The 19,678-nt window shown below is 40.5% G+C and overlaps 2 protein-coding genes across 2 annotated transcripts in view; both read right to left on the minus strand.

Moving 5' to 3' along the window:
* LOC118430097 (calcium-binding mitochondrial carrier protein Aralar1-like) overlaps nucleotides 1–3,304 on the minus strand; it is a 6,851-nt gene extending 3,547 nt beyond the window's left edge. Inside the window, exons 1-3 of the mRNA XM_035840807.1 lie at nucleotides 3,034–3,304; nucleotides 1,525–1,758; nucleotides 755–907 (exon numbers count right to left, since the gene is read on the minus strand). Of these exons, the coding sequence (XP_035696700.1) occupies nucleotides 755–907; nucleotides 1,525–1,758; nucleotides 3,034–3,304 (658 nt within the window). The remainder of the gene's footprint in view (nucleotides 1–754; nucleotides 908–1,524; nucleotides 1,759–3,033) is intronic.
* A 5,459-nt stretch (nucleotides 3,305–8,763) lies between these two features.
* On the minus strand, nucleotides 8,764–14,461 carry LOC118430098 (neurocan core protein-like). Its single transcript, XM_035840808.1, has 8 exons — nucleotides 14,458–14,461; nucleotides 14,056–14,166; nucleotides 13,665–13,775; nucleotides 12,790–12,995; nucleotides 12,270–12,462; nucleotides 12,098–12,121; nucleotides 11,300–11,596; nucleotides 8,764–8,954 (listed from the first exon to the last, which is right to left on the minus strand). The coding sequence occupies exons 1-8, from the start codon at nucleotides 14,459–14,461 to the stop codon at nucleotides 8,764–8,766; spliced, it is 1,137 nt and encodes a 378-aa protein (XP_035696701.1).
* Nucleotides 14,462–19,678: the final 5,217 nt, after the last annotated feature.

A 19,678-nucleotide genomic window follows, 5' to 3' on the forward strand; every position in this document is an offset into this window, starting at 1 on the left:
TAAAGAGCGAGAGCGTGCTGGGCAAAATCATCAGTCTGGTCCCTAAGCCTTGCCAGAGTCTCAATATTCCTCCTTCCCGCACTATAGATTTGACGAAGAAGATAACGCCCCGCTGCGAGGTTGGGTCGCACTGCACAGCAGCCTGGATGCGCGTCTTGACTAAGTCCATAGGGGTCGCTGCAGTACAGCTAATACTGCCTGTAAGGAAGGTGAAACAGATAATTGCGATACTTCGAATTCACGATACTTAAGCTTAATCTCTGTATGTATAATTTAGTGCTATACACGTGCATGTTGTAATCTTAAGTTCGGCAAATCAGCGGGATTAACAAATTACCATAAACAAGGTATGGAGTCGGTCGGGTACTCTCGCCGGCGGCCGCGAGACACCAACAAAACGCCACAAAATAAAAAGCCCGATAAAAACGCCTAAAAAACGTCAAAAAGAGCTGGAGCCTAATAAAATCGGACAGTAGGTCGGGTAACATTCTGCGACTGAAGATTAATGAATATAACAGCGAAGAAAGTAATGGGACTTCCGTGATAAAGATTGACTTTGGCATTTTTCTACATTCATAGAAATAAAATTTAGTACCTGACAACATGACTTCACCCCTACACACTCAGAAGTTCTGAACTATGTGTCAAATGTCTCATTTCGGAGTTTTTGTCACGTGACTGGTGTTGACTATCACGTGATAAGGGGAAATTGTACATATCACATGCCTATAAAGAAATACCAGTATCCAAGCACCTGCTACAAGTCCTATCTGGAAGCGTTTGTGGTCAGGACAGCGGTGACCATGTTGGGTCTCATACCGGCGTACTCCTGCCTCCCGACCGACGAAGAAGAAGGCGTTAAATGTGACGTCACGGAATAGTGCGGATCCGAAACCTCTGTACATATCTGAAGGTTTAAAAAAAATAGGGATTGGGCGTCGTTGGGTGATGATGTGTAATAATCCAACCAGCGTTTAAGCCAACTTATATCTAGCAAGATTTGCTATCAACGACGGACTTATTGAATATTGTCAAATTATATTGGAATTTGTTAAAAGCATTCTACGAAAAATAAGACAAGTGAAAGGTAACGTACATGTGCACTAGCAATTTGTCCATTCAAAGCTGTAGACTTTGTGGAAACAAGCCAATGTTGTTTTTACACATCGAAGAGCATTTTCAGACTTTCCCCTCCCCATACCTGGTTGGACATACTTAGTGCAGACAAGGATGCGTTGTCCCATCAATATACACTTAGCGTAGCAGCTGGATTGTTCGTGTTGGTTTGATTAAATGGATGACATCCGCTCGCGCATAAATTTTAGGCCGTTTCCGATAAAAAAAATTTTACCGCGCTGCATATCGTAGAAAACAGCTGCAAAATGAGAAGTAGATGTGAAATTACAAAAATGAAGAATCTATTGTTCGGTATTCTATACCTTGATACACCAAATCCCAATGTTTTAGCTTCAACACCTAACACCTATGATACAAAAATTAAACCTTTTGTTAGATCCATATAACCTGTTGTCCTCCAGACATCTCTGAACCGGTGGCCGTAGACCTGCGCCCGCACCATGACAAGCTCAGTGGGAGAGGCCACGACTGCAGTACCCACACCAGCCGCTAGTCCGCCTAAAATCCAGACCCCCGGAGACTGTTCCCCTCGCAAGTCCGTCAGAAACCTCGTCGTCACGATCCAACATTGCATCTTTAACATTCTCTCTGGCATGACACCCAGGGAACGAGATACTACACCTGGGGACGAGAACAGGATAACCAATTAATAAATTTGAATATATAGACCGATATCTCACCTATTTCTCCGCCCAAAAGCCTTGTAAGACTTCTAGTATTCAGTGCCTTACTAGTGTAACATTCTTTTAAATTTGTCTTGTTGGTTGAAATAAATTACTTCATTATTGGTCCGATAACTGCCTTGAAGAGAGACATGCACTTAGACTAGAGACAGAGATGGGGCAGAGAGAGAGAGAGAGAGAGAGAGAGAGATTGACAGATAGAGAGAGAGACTAGGGTAGAGATTATACCCTCACGAAACTACAGGCAAAGGTTGAGGACAGTGCTTGGACGACATCGTCATCGATATAGGACGAAGTTGGGCTGGGCAAGGTTGGGTTGATTCCTTTGGGTTCGATTCATTCTGATTCGTGCACCCTCATGCGCATCAGTTTTCTTTTATTCAGTAGGGTGTCTTATTAGAAGATGTCATCAATAAAACGAATGACGATGATTTTAATATTAGATATGTATATAATTTTCACAGCTAAGATTACTTTGTACGATTTCAATGCTTTATAGTGTCCTAAAACAGTTCAGAAAGTTGGCTGCCACTGCGCGTACGAGAGTACTTTGTGTTTTGATCAAATACTTTTCATTGATCAGATTCTGTGTAGTGTTATGTACGTCATCTGACGGTACTACAAAGTACTGATAAATATTTAGATATCCTTACGTTGAACAATCGCTTTAGCTTTCTTCATATGTAACAGAAGAACAAATAACTTTGTTAGTATTTTGCTGCCACGTGTCAGACAACAGTCAGTGCACGTATTGAAATGGCTTAGTTCCACGGGCGCTGGTCATACAGGTCAAACAAGTAGGTCACATGTACGCCTGGGTCACAGACACTGACCCCATTTTATTTTGTATACGTAACAACTTAATGAAAACCCCATAAAACAGCGTACAGGACAGACGTGTATAATCTCATCGCCCAAATAAAAACTATGTTGATTCTTAAGTGAGATATGATATTTCCAGAAGAACAAGCTTGTTTTACATAATTAGGCCCACATTTCAAAGCTGATGCAACAGCTACTTTTTCTACTTGAACATTGTTACTGCTTTTATAACTCTCATGATAAGCAACAACGATCCGGAGGACGTACGGAGGGGGTAGATGACATTGATATCTGTTCAATGTTGTTGTAGACTCGGTCGGTATAAATAGCAACACGACATAAGCTGAACACGGTGACGCTACAACACAAATGCAAAGAAGTACATGTATACCTCTGTAGAGAAATCCGAGAGGACTGTGGACAGTTCGTCCTAGGAAGTCCTTCCACGAGAAGTGCGGGGTCTGTATGAAGGTTTTCAGCGTGTATAGCGGGTGGTGTATAACCTGCGTCAGCCCGCCGGCTGCCATGCTGACACCAGCGCTGTAGAGCTGCCAGTTCTTCGGGAGATAGTCCACCCTCCCCCGTACAGCTCCTGGAGAAATCGTCGGCGCCGACGGACGTGTCCGTGTGGTGCCTAACCTGGCTTCGATTTGAGTCCCCATGGTCGTCAAGCAGTTTACACAGTGCTATCCGTAATGACTCAGAAACATCCTATGTGATAGACGGAGGGTTCGAAACGATCAGTGAAACATTTTTAGTCCAGATTGACCCCCGACCTCGACTACTTACCAGCTGACGCGCTGTTACGTATCACTGATACTGATAGCATTTAGCATTACCGTAAACACACATCATTCCAATACCATTGTGAAACAGGTTGCTGTGGTAACGGTTGCTACGGTTTACAGCAAGACCATTATTTTTGTTTACTTTAAGGAGACATAATGTTGTATATCGCAAACATGCGATAAGAAATCTGGTTTCTATCATTTGCATAATAATACTTTAAGCACAAGTTAAACCGGTCGGCTGTTCTATATTCAGTGCCACGCGTAGTCGCAGAGGCTAGAGGAAGCCATTTCTGTTTAATCAGACGCGTCTCATGATCAGTCAAAGAAAGTCTTTTTACAAATTACAATATTTTCAAAATATAGCAGTTCGAAACCACCGTCCATCGACATGTGATCCCAAATACCCCCTTTCCACTTGGACGTGCTCTCGCTACGCTCTCTCTGTGACGTCAAATTTGACAGATCCCACAACGAATTCTATAGAAAAGAAACGAATATTTTTTTACAATTTTTGTGTTTTGTCGTCTTCTCAGTCACACTTTTACATTTTGTATGATATACCCAGTGTGAAAGCGAAGGTTACACATATCCTCTTTAGGTCGCAGCACGATCGCCGTCTAGTGGAAAGGGGGCCTAAACAACGGGTATAGGTTACCCCGCGAATAAAGGCTAGTGTTGACTACTTTGGAACGAAAGTTAAGTGTGTCACTTTCCTGCAGAGTCATTTGTGCAAACTATGAGCAGTTAAGTATAGTAGTAAGATTAGTCCGCATCCAATCAGCTGTCACCAACAACTGTATACTAGTAATCTATCAGGATGAAGGGACAGAAATAAATAAAAGTGAATCTGTTGATAATGAACAATATGTTTCATTGTTTTGCATATGATAAGTGCTCAGTAATAAGGAGAATATGTTCATGTGATGATGTATTCACTGACATCATGACATAGTAGTGAATCTTGCTGAAAAGACACCATACATATTCCATGGGAGAAATTGTTCACGACTGTAGATTGAATCTACTTTTATTACAATACACTGCGTTGTCATATCAGTACTTGTTTGTCTAAAACCATACAAATGTGTAAAAGGCTAACATCTGCATTTTTAAAGAAAACAACGAAGTAGATTACAAGAGCATAAATTAAATCGTAAATGGATGCATAATGTTGTTCAATTTGAACAATATTATGCCTCCATTTTCAACAAGTCATTATAACGCACTATTTCATTTTTAAAGACCAACAGTATACATATGCATTCCAGTTGCACTACTGGAGACAACCATCTCGTCCAGACTGTTTCAACTTCACAGTTTCTACGTTTAAGTTGAATATTAAATAGGCACATAGGACTAATTCAATGACTTCTATGCACGACTAGTTTCATAGTTCACAATGCCGTACTTTACAGCACATTTGTATCATTGTTCACAATGTCAGACTTGACTCTTGGTTTGGTAATATACATGTCTTGGCTAAAACTTTTTTTTTTTTAAATCACTTGTTTACGTCTAGCATTAAATAGCAATACCACATAGAAGGTTTGTTTTACTGTACGTTGTGTTTTACCCTGGGAGCACAGACTTCTATAAATAAAGGCAAGCGGCAATGGTTCGCTACCCGGCCGCAGTCGCACGCACCCCATAACCCGCCCGACCCGTTGGCTGGCCCCTATTTGCCCAACCCGAAATGTTCGCTCACGAAAGTTTGCTTTACTGTATGCTGTGTTTTAGATTGCTGGCATGAAGCCATTTACATAGGCCACTTGATTGCACCATGAGCAACAATTTACATTTGATACATCATTGGTTAGTCTGAATCTTTAAAGCTTTACGACTCTAGTGTTCTACACAAACCATAACGATGCATGTGATAAGTCAATGTTTTTCCTTTTTTCATCCTATTCATTCATCTAAGAAATACATTTCTAGTATCACCTGTCAGCGGTTTTATAGAAGCCCGGGGGACCCCAACATAGAATTACATTATAATAGCAGAAGATAACTGAAACATAACATCAAATGATCAATTTAAATAAAAATAAGTAACAGTGGACATCGCATATCAATGTGAAATAAAATGACTCAATCTTGATATGAAACCGTATATAGATCAAACATGACTAACAAACACAAAAGTCAAATTATGTTTGACGCTAATTTCTACATGCATTTTACTTACAATGATATTTAACAATTTTAGCTTCATGTACTGTAGTAATGTAAATCTTACCACTATCACACCCATATCACTCTCACAGTCTCTTTGGCGGTGAATCAAATGTCTACACAAGATTATAACATCAGTATAAAATTCAGTATGAATGTCGTCCCTCTGTGTTTTCGACACAAGTTGAGTTCCATTTCTTCCATCTTGAAAGCTGGCCTTTTTTCTGGAAATTAGTGGTTCAATTTAATACCACACTGATTTGATTGTATGGACGACATAATCTGAAGACCCCCAAACTAGTGCGCTAGGGCGAAAAAAATTAAACCACAGGACTTAACATCCAGCCCATTCTTTCCCAGGCTTGGTTATCTTATGTTCACCTTCAGTAAGATTGTAAGAGACCATCGTCGCCATTGTAATAATTTCCTTTGGAGAACAGGCGAAAATCAATGCGCACGCGGATGTCATTCATAAAATTACGTCAGGGTGACCTAACTTACATTTACCTTTTGTCCGGCCATCAAAATATGACATGCAAGATGTTAACATACATACTGCATTCACAGTCAGACAGGTTCGCAAATCTCTGTAAAGTTCATTTTTAAGGATGTCGTTGGTTCTCTATAATTTTGCTACATTTTACAGATGTAATGAAGCCGCATGTCGCACTTCCTGTCATCCCACCTGCCAAATTCGCCCTGTTGAAAATACCAACACAACAAAGGTCATATACTCATTGGCAAGTTATCATATTTCAACCATATCACAGGTATGGGTTGAATGTCTTGCTTTTCATTATGATTCTTCTTCTCCCCCCCCCCCCCCCTCCTCTTCCTGTAACATCTTCAAATTGATACATCTGAAATTTGACACAAGGGTAATAAAGCCAATATCCCGGGCGTTTTCTTTTTTTACGTATCTGCCTTTAAATGATTTTATTGACATTTTTGGACATTTCTATCCCAAGAGTGTATATTTTGACCATCTGAACGCTGATATTACAATCACATGACCTGAAATGTAGTATAGGGATGCATTAGATATTTATTCAAAGAATCCATATTTAATTTTTGCCAAAATACAATTCAAATTGATTTCTTTGTCTTTTGGGGGGTTTGGTGCACTGGAAGAATCCATAATTGCAGTCTTTTAAATTCATTTTAGACTAGGGTTCCTTTTTTAGATGAAGTGTTGAACTGTTCTAGCCTGGGTACAATCCAATTTCTACCGGGGCTCCTTACACTCGCTACCCTATTTTGTTTAGGGTAGCGAGTGTAAGGAGCCCCGGTAAAAATCGAGTGGTACCCAGGCTAGAACTGTTCAACTTTACATAAGGGTGGCACTGGGAGGTTAATACTTGCACAGAGGGGGAAATATCTTTAGAATTCAATTATGGACTGGGGTAGTGACTCCAAATTCAATTTATTGACCGAAAGTGTTTTTTGACTTGTCCATCTTAAATGTGGGTACTACTGAAAGGATCCATGCATGGTCGCGAGGGGTAATATTTTTTGAGGGGTGAAGTTTTTTAAGATTCAACTTTGGACGGGGATGATTATATTCGGAGTCCATTTTTTAGTGAAAGTGTTTTTGAACTCGTCCATTTTAATTGCTTCACGAAGAGTCCATTCTCGCACGTAGGTTGGCTTTTTAAAAATCCAATTTTGCAACAGTCCATTTTGCAAGGGCGGCAGATGGTTACGTTGAAATATGCTGCATTTGCTCGCAAATGTTGCCTGTCGAATCTTTATCATAGTTACCTTCTTTTGATTTCGGCAATAACATCTATCAAGTGCGTTCATCTTAGATGGAAGTTACATCAACAAGAAAAAGTTATGAACGTTGTCTTGTGCATGGACATTTTCTTGTCAGGAAAACCAAGTAGGTTGGGAAACGGTTCCAGTCGATGAAAAGTTCCTCTTTACCCTCTTGATGTACCTCTTTACTAGGCTACAAATACGCTTTTTCATTTAGGTTCTACTCACCGTCACGACACAGATCTCTATAAAATGCCGATCAGGCTCGTTAGGTTGACTCGGATCCCAGTTTGTGTACACAGCACTTGACCCATCTGCCCACCTCGATGCTATATTCGGACGTGTACGAAGCCCAATCCAGAATAATTGCCAGGTTTTCCAACTTGTGGATAAACCTGTTGATCATAAGAAAAACGTCCGATTATCTGGCAAGCAATCATCACACATGTTGTAATGATACATTGTCTTATAACTCGGGTTACGTAACATTACATGGCGAGTCTTGTGTTCCGTTATCGCTGGCCAATCATCAACCACATCCTTTAGTTTTGAAATCAGTCAAATACTGCAATAATACAAACATTTCGTGACCGAAATCAAAGAGTATAGTTGAAATTTCCGGACCTTTCTATAAACTATAAGTCTTTTTATTGATATTCACCTAAACTAGACTCATTGTGATCATTAAGGTCTTTCTAATCTAATTCTAAGTGGCATAGAATAGTATCAAAGCTGGCAAAGCAGTGTAGCCGACCAAGGAGTATCACCAGCCACCGCGAATCTGCCATCACTGAAACATAGGAGCATTTCTATTCAATAATGGCGTTGCTGCCCCTCCCTGTGGCCATATAAACAGATATACAATGGTTGGTGAGACTCCTTGGTAGGCTACACTCCTTTGCCAGCTTTGATACTATCTTCTGTCACCGGTACATCTGTCTGGAGATTAAGGTCTTTCAAGATAGCCTTCTTTTGAAAATCAGTTGGTAATATAATAGGCGACAAAATAACCGGTGATGTCCTGATCAGGGCTAGGGACACTTCGAAAACCAGGTCCCGGTTGTCACCTGTTTGAGGGAACGAAAAGTAAATGTGTATATCCGGGGATGTACACAAATCATTCTCATTCCTATTTTCACGTTTGGTGTGTATCCTGTCTTTCATATCATGCTTGTCGTTCCTGCAAACTGAAAAGCCGGGCGCCGGGTTGGAAATACGCCCTGGCATAATGAATGGGCTAGAACGATTATCAAAACTGTCCGGATTGTTTCTGCTTCGTTTAATGATATGAAACCCACTACGACATCTTGAAAATGTTTGGTAAATGCATCAACTTTATCGTTAACGCGTTACTATCAGTCAAAAAACACTCATCACTATTGATGATGATAAGGAGCTCTTTATTGCCCACCATTCGAGATGAGACTGGTAATGAAGTTGTTCTCGTCAGCGTCTTTGATGGAGGCAAGATCTGCACCATGACGTTCACATAGTGACCTTGCTCTAGGCCAGTCAACGGGAGATCCCCGGCCCAGCCAGTAGCAGTGCTGTTTGTATTTGGACCATCCTTGCTTACAACGTACACGTGGAGCTGTAACAAACGATAGTGCAAGCGTTAATATCAAGATGCATGCATAACGTTAACGTGACGCCATGGAATCCTGGGATTGTTCGTTCCTTGACAAAGACTGGTGTGGTTAACTCCGGATGACCAGACTCCTTAGAGGCGGCGCGCGGCGGACTTGCTACCGATCCCTCGCCGCACGCCCCACTATACAGCTGGCCACCACTATCAGCTTACCTCAGCTCAGCTCACGGACCCTAGACCTAACTGTAACAAGTTTATAGTAGGTGCTAGCTGGATAGTGGGGCGGGTGTAAAGTTCAACGCAGGCGTGCGGTGGAGGATCGGTAGCAAGTCCTCCGTGCCTCGACTCTAAGGAGTCTGGTTACCCAAATTAAGGGGGGGGGGCTGTTCCGTCGACCACATTTTCACACACACACACACACACACACACACACACACACACACACACACACACACACACACACACACACATGCAGTACTAGTGCACTATAATGTCCAGAACAAGATATAACGTTACGTTCTGCTGCATTACCGCTGAAAGCAGCTATAAAGTCTTTTTCTCTATTAGAAATATCATTAAACTTAGCTTTGTCTGACAGCAAAAATTTTCCCATCAAAAATGCCATTCTTAAGCCCAAAGAGACACATTTAAATGCTGTTAACGAATTTTTTTTTTTGCCATAGGCCTAGGCCTATGACTTAGTTCAACACAGATAGTGTTTTTTTTCCTAGAATATGTTTTACCGGATAATGGACCAATGACCTTTTACTGGGCAGACAAAGTACGTCTCCCAGCCATGGCAGTTATTATATAGACTTCCTTGCAGTCTTCGGAACGGGGCTGGGTTTTTTTTGGGGGGGGGGCGTTGGTCCGCGACTTTCAACGTTAGCTATGTTCTCTTATGCCGGGAAAGGGAGTTTGGCGAGGAAGGGAGTTTGCTGTGGAACGGAGATTGCCATGATAGTGAGCCTTTGCCCCATCCCTTGCAGTCTTCGGAACGGGGCTGTTTTTTTGGGGGGGGGGGGGGGGGGCTAGCTCTAAATGTTATGAAGTAGATTTCTAGCGAGGTCAACGCCCATGAAGCCGATTCTTTCAAATGCAGAGTAACCAATTAACGCCAGACCGGTGGCACGCGAGGGCCAGGGAGGAATGTTTCCCACCTATTGTCCGTCGATTACTAGCTGTTAAATACCGTCAATACATAGCAAAGGGCATCTTTGTGAGGGTTCCTTTAGTTTGCAGCATGTATTTTTATGAGCTGGTCCCTTTGAATGCTGGTTATATAGAATAGAAGGACGGACTGAATAATCAACAAACAACACGACTTGAGTGCATAAATTTGACAAACAAAAGTCACAACTTTTGGGGGTGACAACATTTTTGGGGAGTGACAAGAAGCGAAACATTTCAGTTACAAAAGTACGACCGTATAGTGATAAAAAGTAAAATATTCAACAAAGAAAACTTGTTTAAAAAGTTTAAAAAATTGCACCACGTCAGGTTCGAACTCTGGTCCAAAAGTTACAAATCCAATCACTAGTCAACTACGTCACGAAGCCTTGAGGTTCAAGTTGACGAAAAAATTGAACTAAAGTGACAAAGCGCGTAATAAAAGAGACAGAAATAAACAGTAGGGCCGTCATTTCAAATAGTTTAATGGCACGAAAACTCGCTACAGTCCCGTCATCTTTTGATCACCAAAGTAAACTTTTAAAACTGATATATAGAGTTGTTTGTGAGCAAGTAAAGCTCCCGCACGGTGCAAAATGACGAACAATAATGCCTGCTTGATTTGAGTTCACGGCATTTGCATGATAAGCAAGGGTGCGAAAAGCTCACAGTTATCGCCCAATGTCAGTGACCTGCCAACAGCTATTTGATTGGTCCTCGCTAGAAACTACTGAATGTCAAATAGTCTACACGGGGGGGGCGGGGGGCTTAGTCCGCGATTTTCAACGTTGGCTATACATCTCTTGTGCCGTGATAGCGAGTCTTTGACCCGTCCGACGCGGACCAACAAACACAATGCACAAACACAACATGAGAAAATGAAGACCTGTTACTAATTTGTAATGATAACATTCAAACAGAATGACCACACCAGAAAGATCATAATTTGAAGATTGTTCAAAAAGTATTTTTGCCGTATATATGATTCAGTTTAACACGGCTATATGTTTTTGTTTCTACAATATGTTTTATCGAAGAATGGTTCAGGACTACAATGACTTATAGTGCAGAGTAGTCAAAGTACGTATCCCAGCCATGACATTTATCATCTCATTTACAGTATTCTGACATGGAGATTTCACGTCATTCGGTATCTACACGATTTACCGGAGTCTGACCTGTAATCTGATAAACCTCGATGGCCATATGTCCACCTTTGCCGTCCCGTGTACAGCCAGTTGTACGCCGGCGCTTCATGTACTTGTTATGTCCATCAGCAGACCCAACACACGCGCCACCATACGTCACACCAAACACGGTAAAACCGCGAGAAAGTGCAACCTGGTAACACTTTTCGATGCCGTTTTGACGGTAAAAAAAGTGGCCATCAAGGCGTGGATCTGCCCCCTCGAGTGACGGCAAGAGTTTGTCGTAAGTGTCTTGCCAGCAACCCAGGCTGGTGTATCCATCGCCTCCTGTATGGGAAAGAGGGTATACAGTATTTCACGTGTTCTAGTTGGTTGCCAAGACCATATACCTGATCCCTACCAATATACGTTATTGACACATTTTACAGAATAAGTCTATGACTTTGGTGTGATAATTGAAAGGGCAGCAAGATCAAACAATAATAACACAGATTAGATAAGAAATAAATGTTTACGACTTCAGTCGCGGGCTTAATGTGAAAAGGCAATCTCCCAAATAGCGCACCAATTTATAATGTACCCAATTTATCATTGACGTAAAATTGGCTTACTATAACGATGATGCCAAGACGCCCTACTCATTCCTCACTTATACCTTTGTTGTTGTGGTTGATGCACTGTTTACTATCAAAGATTACTAGTAAATTTTTTTCAAATTGATAGCGAAATAAGTTCTAAGTCGATGGTTTGAAATAACGTTTACGCAGTTTTCAATGCCTTAAAAGAATTAGCCGATTTCTATGCGTAAAAGTCATAACTTTATATTACCTTTGTCGCAGTCCTCTCCTGGACCTGTAAAGCAATATGTACAACAACTTAAAGGAAGAAAACAGCTGAAACGTAGATTCAAAACCGTTGAAAATACTGAAAGCGATTTTTGTCACAGTTATCATTCATCTTTTATTCCAGACTGTGTGTTTATAAAGAATGAAAACATTACCTATTTGGCAGACAAAGGACGCTTCCCCATATTGCCCGTCACAGTACTGATCATCCCACTGATGGCCTCTAGCTGCCCATAGATGAGCGCAGTTCTGGTAAGGTTGTTGTTTGTTCGGTTCTCCCGGAGCCCATTTTCTGAAGCTGCAGTCATCCAGTGGTGTTCCGTCTAACCACATCCATTTGTTTCCATTCTAGTTTAGGGAAGAGAGCCAAGCAAAATCAATTACGTCAAGACACATTTCAAACCTCATATCTTTTCCGCCACTGTAAAGCTGGTTTTGTCAGGTGTGTTTTGGTTAAAAAAAAGCTCGAGGTCAACATTTTAACGAGCTACAGCCAGAAAATTGTCATGATCACACCAGGATTTCACCCCGTCCTGATGGATCAGCCCGATCAGTGACGTCAAATTAAGATGTCACATATAATATAAATTTATAAAGTATATATATACTTGACTTAAGCTCATAGTTAGATAGATAGATTCATACTAGATAGATAGAACTTAGGTAGATACTTACGGCCAAATTGTTCATCCCAAACCAGTAATCTCTTCTTGGATCAGCCCTCCGAATTAAAGTAAGGAGAAACTTGTACACAGCCTCCGTCTTAATCACTGCAAGTAGACCGCGATTCTGCGCACATGTCTGCTGGGCCGCTGTGTACGACTTCCTCTCCAGAAATACCTTGTACCTGGTGGAACCTTTACGTGCCCAATCATAGGGATCTGCCGCATGGAAACACATTACCACAAACATTCTAGAAATTCTAGAAAAACATTGAAACATACAGTAATATAGCTTAGGATATATCAGAATTCTTTACACAAGCAGATATAAAAATATAGATATATATAGATATAGATAGATGAGAATAAGAATAGTCTCTTCATAATGTAAATTTAATGTCTAGAAATCGCCCCAAACCCCCGTCCGTTGAACTTCAGGGGAAGACGAAAGAATTGTTGGTCGAGCAGAAAAACGATGTTTTTGCGTGACTTCTTTTCAGCTACAGGAAGACCGAGGTACTTTATTTCTTGAACTGTGAACTGTCACTATTCAACCGCTATAATTTCATCATCGCAAAAATTTAACACTCTTTTGCCCTCTCCCACTGACCCGAAACTACAGTAATTTCATACTAGTACCGTACTTTAAAGACACTTTCATTCTTGATTACAATTCGCATGCAATATGCTAATGATTCACACATTAACAAAGAAGGCATTGTTGTTATTCAAGAAAGAAAATGGACATCGTGTTGTATTTTTCTACAGATGCAACACGTTATGTGACCCTAAACTTTGGTTATGATTTGAAGTTTCCCTGCTTATTTACCCATTGCAAAACAAGGGCAGTTACTGTGGCACTTAATAGGCAAGTTACGACAAACTCACCCCGGTTACAGTTCTGTCCAGGCCACCCTTGCCTACAGGTGCACTTGTATCCGCCATCTTTGTTCCCACAGTCTCCATGTAGGCAGGATTCAGCGTTGCAGTCAGTGGCGACTGTTAAATCACAGGTATTATTAAGGTTATGCAATTTAGTAACTGGGTTATTTAAAATGAAGGACATTCAAAGAGACATTTAATGATAACAAAGGACAACGCAACCGGTTTGATATCTTTGATGCTGCTTGAAAATGATTAACCTTGTTGGCAGTTCTGCCCATGTCCATCCAGGCGAGGAGGTACATACGAAACTTAAAAAAATCAAAACAGAATGTTTAAGTTTACTGAAAAAAGAGAGGGAAACATAATGCAGGTAAACACTTATAGCGAAACTCACCTTTTTGACAGTTCTGTCCCCTCCATCCACGTGAGCAGGTACATTTGTATCCGCCATCTTGGTTCACACAGCGTCCACGTTGACATGGTTTTCTAGCACACTCGTCTATATCTGTGTGGTAAAGGAAAGGAACTATGAACCCAACTTAGTTAATTAACTTTCAGGCAGAAGATTGCACCTAAATATGAATATGCTTGTGAAACATGAAGGGATTTGTAATGCAAATAAGAAAACAGAAAATACGATTTTCTGATAGAAAATTGCAACCTTCAAACAGAATTATTACACCAGAAGGAGCTACCTTGCTGACAGTTCTGTCCAGTCCATCCAGTTAAGCAGGTACATTTGTATCCACCATTTTTGTTCACGCAGCGTCCATGTTGACAGGGGTTTCCGACACACTCATTTATGTCTGTGTGATAACGTTAGCAGAAAGAGCTTTCATACCGATATCATACTACGAAACAGTTTGGATAAGATACAGGACTTTTATAACAAAGAGAAGTAACGAATCTAAAGAAAATTATTGTAAAACAGAAGGAACTCACCTTGCTGACAGTCTTGTCCAGTCCATCCGAGCGAGCAGATACAGCGGTATCCGCCATCTTGGTTCACACAGTGTCCATGTTGACATGGTTTTCTGGTACATTCATTTATGTCTGTGTGATAACGGAAAAAATGTACTTACTTCAAAGAACGTTTGCAACGATGATACAACGTAAAAGCTTGGATAAGATATATATTTTGTGAAACAAAGAGAAATAAGAAATGGAAGAGATTTGTTTTACAACTGAATGATAAGTTACCGTGCTGACAGTTCTTTCCAGTCCATCCCGGTGAGCAGGTGCATTTATACCCGCCATTTTGGTTCACACAGCGTCCATGTTGACAGGGGTTCCTGGCACATTCATCTATATCTGTGTGATAAAGGAATGGAACTATGAACCTATCTTAATTAATCAACTTTCAGAACATTGCACCTAAATATGAAACAAAGAGATTTGCAATGCAAAGAAGAAAACAGAAAATATTATTTTCTGATAGAAAATTGTAACCTTTAAACAGAATGACCACACCTGAAGGAACTCACCTTGCTGACAGTTCTGTCCAGTCCATCCACGTGTACAGGTACATGATACCCGCCACTTTGGTTCCAGCGTTCATGTTGACAGGGGTTTCTGGTACACTCATTAATGTCCGTGTGATAACAGAAAGAGCTATCATACCGATATCATTCTACGTAAAGGCTTGGATAAGATACAGGGATTTTGTAAGAAAATTGTTTCACATCAGAAAGAACTCACCTTGTTGACAGTTCTGTCCAGTCCATCCACGTCTACAGGTACATTTGTATTCGCCATCTTGGTTCACACAGCGTCCATTTCGACATGAGTTTCTGACACATCCATCTATATCTGTTTGATAAAGGCATAAAACACTCATTGATGTCTGTGTGATAACAGAAAGAGTTATATCATACATATATCATATTACGAAGAAGCTTGGATAAGATACAGAACTTTTGAAATAAAGAGAAGTAACGAATCTAAAGAAAATTAACACATGAATATCTATATAGATTACAAGAGAAAATTAACATTAACACATATACCTGTCATATACAAATCATAGCAACTTAGGAATAACCGATACATAATATCATTTTACGATATCATCATCATCCGGGCGTGCTGGTTGCACGGATGGCCATGACTCTCTTCCTCCATCCTTCCCTATCCTCTATAGCTTTGGGCAGTTCTTCAGCCGAGCAGCCAGCATCTTCACAAATTTTACGATATAAGTAAATCAAAAAATGTAATTACCTTCGCCAGAAGGTTGTGTTTTGAGCTTTTTTTTTTTTTTTTTTCTTTATTGAAATACGTGTAAAAATACAAATAAACGGACGAGGACAAAGTGACGGCGGACTCAAGTTACATTCTACTTATATTAACGCCGCCACTTATACAAGAATTGAAAATAATAAATTATACAGGACAATAATAAATAGATAATTACATATGTATGAACAGTGAGCGTGAGTCGATCTCCCTTACTGGAGTAGAAAACTAAAACAAAGAATTATACTTGAATCTAAAAACGGTTTGTTGTTGCAATGTACATATGTGTTGCTTCTATAATTCTGCAATTGACATTGAAGGAGCAGAAAGAACTACCTTGTAAGATCAACATTTCTTTGGCATTATTTGCAAGACTGTGGAAATCAAGTATATGTACAAGTAACCCAGAGAGTTTGCCGATGAGAACTGAGCGCTGGTAATTATAGATAGGGCAGTGCAAAAGGTAGTGTGAAATCGTTTCGTATGGACACCCGCAGCTGCAGGCTGGGCTTGACACAAGACCCCGCGTGAAAAGACTATAATTCAAGCTGCAGGTGCCCATACGAAGTCGTGAAATGAGAATGCAAGAGTGTCGAGACCCGAAGCTAAAATGGCTGAATTTGGGAGGGCGTATCGTTTTAAAAAGATGTTCTCGAAATTTCGAGAAATCGAGTGTACGAAGAGTTAAGTCCAAGTTGTTCCAAGCAGTGATGGAATAAGGAGTAAAGGACTTTCCAAAGCGGTCAGTCGAAAATCTAATAGGTCTCAAGTTTCTGCTGTTTCTCAAATCATAATTACATATAATTGCATAAGGAAGTAAAGTGGTAAGGTATTCACGAGTCAGTCCGTTAACAATATTGTGAAATAGTAATAGGCGGTGAATATGACGCCTGTCGGACAATGACTCCCAGCCGAGTTCTTTGCGAGTGGCAGAATATGATGACCCTTTTATTGCACCGGTCACAATGAGGGAACAGTGATACTGAATTCTTTCGACGAGATTTGATTCCTCAATTGTGCACCCGTGCTTGAGCTTGTTTGTTTGTGTGTGTGTGTGTGTGTGTGTGTGTGTGTGTGTGTGTGTGTGTGTGTGTGTGTGTGTGTTTCAACAGCATAACTCAAGAAGCCTTAGATGGATCCTGATGATATTTGGTAGGTGGGTAGGGGTCGGCAAAACGAAGGTCAAGTTCGATAATGGGCCCCCTAGCGGCTTGCTAATGTACTGCAGCAGAACATCTATTTTTGATACCTCGTGTTTTGGACATGCTGTGGTGGTGATTTTTGAGTGGTAGATAGCCCTTGGGGCAGAGAAGAAGTGCTGTGAGTTTGAACCCCCTTTTTTGAAACTGCATGCGCCGATTTCCTTTCAAACTTGTTTAATTATGCATATCAACAGCTAATTTGCATAATCAATGAGGAAATTTTATAAATCCACTGCATTTCATGATAGGACTTTCAAACTTGTCACATATATAGCTGAGAAAGAGTGAAATGTCAATAACGTTACATATTAATTATACAAATGACGACCTCATTTGCAGAACGAATGAGAAAATATGAACGTGTTGACGGATCGTCATGATTTTTGGTATGTAGATAGCCTAAGTGAAGCCTTACGTAACGAAATAAATACTAATAATGTGATAGTAATTATGCAAATTAATAGCTAATTTGCACAATTCATGAGGAAAGTTTATAAATCCACTGCATTCCATGATAGGACTTTCAAACTTGTCACATATGTATAAAACTGAGAAAGGGAGAAATGTCAATACATATTAATTATGCAAATGACGACCTCATTTGCATGATTAATGAGAAAATATGAACGTGTTGACGGATCGTCATGATTTTTGGTATGTAGATACCTTAAGTGAAGCCTTACGTAACGAAATAAATACTAATAATGCAAATAAACAGCTAATTTTAGTAATTAATGAGGAAATTTTATAAATCTACTGCATTCCATGATAGGACTTTCAAACTTGTCACATATGTAACTGAGAAAGAGAGAAATGTCAATACATATTAATTATGCAGATTATCACCTCATTTGCATAGTTATTGAGAAATGCTATAATTCCATACTGGTAAATGATAGGAATTTCATACTTACATCATTATGGAGCTTAGTGAAGGTGAACATGCCCGGTGGAATTATGAGAGTTGATGGTAGCTTTCCACGGACCAATTTAGCGCATCTTGGTTAACTTGGTAGGTGTATATGAGCACTTACCATTTACCAAATACCCTATGTTTCTTTTGGACAAGCAACGATGCATATTTTCTGTCAAATATAAAATTTTGTAGAAAAAAATAGAGAAGCAGCTTCATAGCTGTTTGTGTATCACTGTCATGCGTTGAACAAAGCATATTGTCAGTGTCAAAAGCAGTAGATATTTACCGTCGCATGTGTAATTGACTTCCAGGTACTTGAAGGTTTTACGACAAGGATCTACTGTGCGTTCGGCCCTGATAGAGCAGCTGGACTTCCCCTGGCAGCTGGCCCTGACCCAAGTCGTGCTGTCGGGGCTGCGGCAGTCGGTGGTAAGGATTGAACTGTGGGGACAAACCTCAGGGCCTCTGGTCCGGCCGTACAGGGCAGACACGATGTTAATATTTTTTCCAGCAGGACAGCTGATGGTCAATGTTTGGCCCTCACAAGCTCGAACGGGCCCCAAGGTTCCTGCAACATATAATTATAACCGTGAGTGTCCTCCTTTGCAGACTAGCTCCAGATACTTTCTTCTTGATGAAGATACAATCGGACTACTCCGAGCGACAGACTTTGTACAATCCTAATGATATTTGGTAGGTAGGTAGGGGTCGGCAAAACGAAGGTTAAGTTCGATAATGGGCCCACTACCAGCTTGATAAGGAACTGTAGCGGAACTTTAAGACGGAACTTTAATTTTTGATATCTCGTGTTCTGGACATGCTGTGGTAGTGACTTTTAAGTGGCAGATAGCCACTGGATGTTTCTGATAATGAAATTCTTTTTTTTTTACTATCAACAGGATACTCCTGTCATGTAGATATTTTTTCTGCGGGTTCCGAGACAATATCTAGCTTGTCTTGGTAATTGAAGAGGGGTATGAAGGGTATATACATAAGTACAAACTTGATGTAGTTATGACCCCTTCCTAAAAATAAGGACATTAAATGTTATACTTGTGACGGAACAGCATCTAAAAACATTGTAACAGCCACACAGTTTTAGAAAACAGGTACACATAAGGAATTCCCTGAGGATTGTAACCACAGAGATAGCAATCTTCTTTGGTTACAAACCGTCAGCTAGTCTGGACTAACTAGCTCTTGAGTGATGTCTACCTCTTTCTCTTGTTACCAACTTTCTGCAGTGGTTTTTCTGTAATGTGACTGCCCCTAGGCCTTCCTTTTTTGACTGGTACACTATGTTTGTCTTTCTGTGTTAGAAGAAAATGTGTGTTTTTCCATAAAACTCAAGGAAATGTGATGAATTGTGCAAAGTCTACCTATATACAACTTATCAAGTGCTCCATCTGGACAACACCTGTGGGTGACTGTCCAGTTATCTAGGACAAATGCCTAGGGGAGCTTGCATGACCCAAATTCCTGCCATTAAAATTCCTACGGACTAACTTCTCACATTGCAAACATGCCTGTGGAACACGTGTGGCTGACTGTCCAGTTATCTAGGACAAATGCCCGGGGGCGCTTGCATGACCCAAATTCCTGCCATTAAAATTCCTCCGGACTAACTTCTCACATTGCAAACATGCCTGTGGACTGGCATTCCTGTG

The sequence above is a fragment of the Branchiostoma floridae genome, chromosome 14 (genome assembly GCF_000003815.2).
Source record: "Branchiostoma floridae strain S238N-H82 chromosome 14, Bfl_VNyyK, whole genome shotgun sequence".
Lineage (NCBI taxonomy): Eukaryota > Metazoa > Chordata > Leptocardii > Amphioxiformes > Branchiostomatidae > Branchiostoma > Branchiostoma floridae.

What these genes read in the sequence shown, in the direction of transcription:
- LOC118430098 (XM_035840808.1), bottom strand. An exon ending in GGGACAGAACTGTCAAAAAG is followed by an intron (nt 13,776 to 14,055) that starts GTGAGTTTCGCT and finishes GTGATTTAACAG; the next exon opens with TCGCCACTGACTGCAACGCT. An exon ending in CGAGGTTTATCAGATTACAG is followed by an intron (nt 8,955 to 11,299) that starts GTCAGACTCCGG and finishes CGTTTGTTACAG; the next exon opens with CTCCACGTGTACGTTGTAAG.